The sequence below is a fragment of the Sphaeroforma arctica genome, assembly GCF_001186125.1.
Source record: "Sphaeroforma arctica JP610 unplaced genomic scaffold supercont1.9837, whole genome shotgun sequence".
Taxonomy (NCBI): domain Eukaryota; class Ichthyosporea; order Ichthyophonida; genus Sphaeroforma; species Sphaeroforma arctica.
In genome coordinates this window covers 1-1020 of record NW_014030721.1, presented here as the reverse complement: position 1 = coordinate 1020, position 1020 = coordinate 1, and the positions used below count along the sequence as shown (strand labels likewise).

The 1020-nt window shown below is 48.7% G+C and overlaps 1 protein-coding gene across 1 annotated transcript; it reads right to left on the bottom strand.

Annotated features, from left to right (window-relative positions):
* Positions 1 to 260: 260 nt before the first annotated feature.
* On the bottom strand, positions 261 to 432 carry SARC_17135 (hypothetical protein; the record flags this gene model as incomplete). Its single annotated transcript, XM_014288767.1, has 1 exon — positions 261 to 432. A coding segment is annotated over one exon (172 nt), but the record flags the coding sequence as incomplete, so codon positions are not given.
* Positions 433 to 1020: the final 588 nt, after the last annotated feature.

Sequence of the window (1020 nt, the reverse complement as noted above, 5' to 3'; positions counted from 1 at the left end):
GGCAAACCTAACTGAACGCGCAACATGTTCCTTATCAACAAAGCATTGTTTCTAGCCCTCTCCATCTTTCAGTCTGTTTACCGCGCACTGCGTACGGACATCTCTCTCTTGACTAACATCCGCCGCCCATCTACTAATATCACTTTGTATTGACCAGCACCTGTTGTCATTGAAGTTGTACCTACTGCGGTTCAGAGATACCTATTCCTCTATACAACGACCTTCCTACACGCACTCACCGTTGCCTGGCATATACATACCGCCGCTAGAGAGACTCCTGGTCAATGATCCATTCTTGTGCACACTACGTTCACGGGTCACCCGACTGGAGAGGCGCAGTCTGTCGCTGGGTTTGGTCTCCGCTGCTGTTTTGCGGCGTTTTGGGCGGCTGCTTGCTAGCCCAATGATCGCACTTTCAATGTCAGCCGACATGTGACCTACGCGACGAGTAGCATGAGGAAGGGGGGTACTTGTCAGGATACGAGAGATTTAGCACAAGTGCAGCAAGTTCAGAAGGTAGCTAGGAACCATGGATACAACCATCTTTCTTGTTACGTTGAGAAGTTTCCAAGTGAAAAAGCGATCTCCGTCAAGATGAGACCACCCCACTACGCAAGTTGTTGCAGCGCGGAGTAGATGTAGATGGGATTTACCGGTGCGAAGGAGATGGACAGCTACACTGTGATTGAAATGGTCATACGTGTAGAGAAGAATAGTCCAGATCCGGTAGTTACAAGACTCACGGAGCTTTAAATCTGGCACCATTTAGCGAATTGGTCGATCCGGACCCCACTCTGCTCGTGGGACTTGGAGGACAAAATGCTCTATTCCACTAGGAAGCACGAGCAAACCATAAACTCAACTTGCATTGCAGATCTTCCTGCGTCAGATACACACCATCTCGGATTTCTAGCTATATATCTGTGCACGTAGCATACTTCATAAACATTGATTCGCTCTGACTACACACCCGTCTGGGCGTTGTAGTCGTACACCGTCTATGCCTTGTAATACCCACTA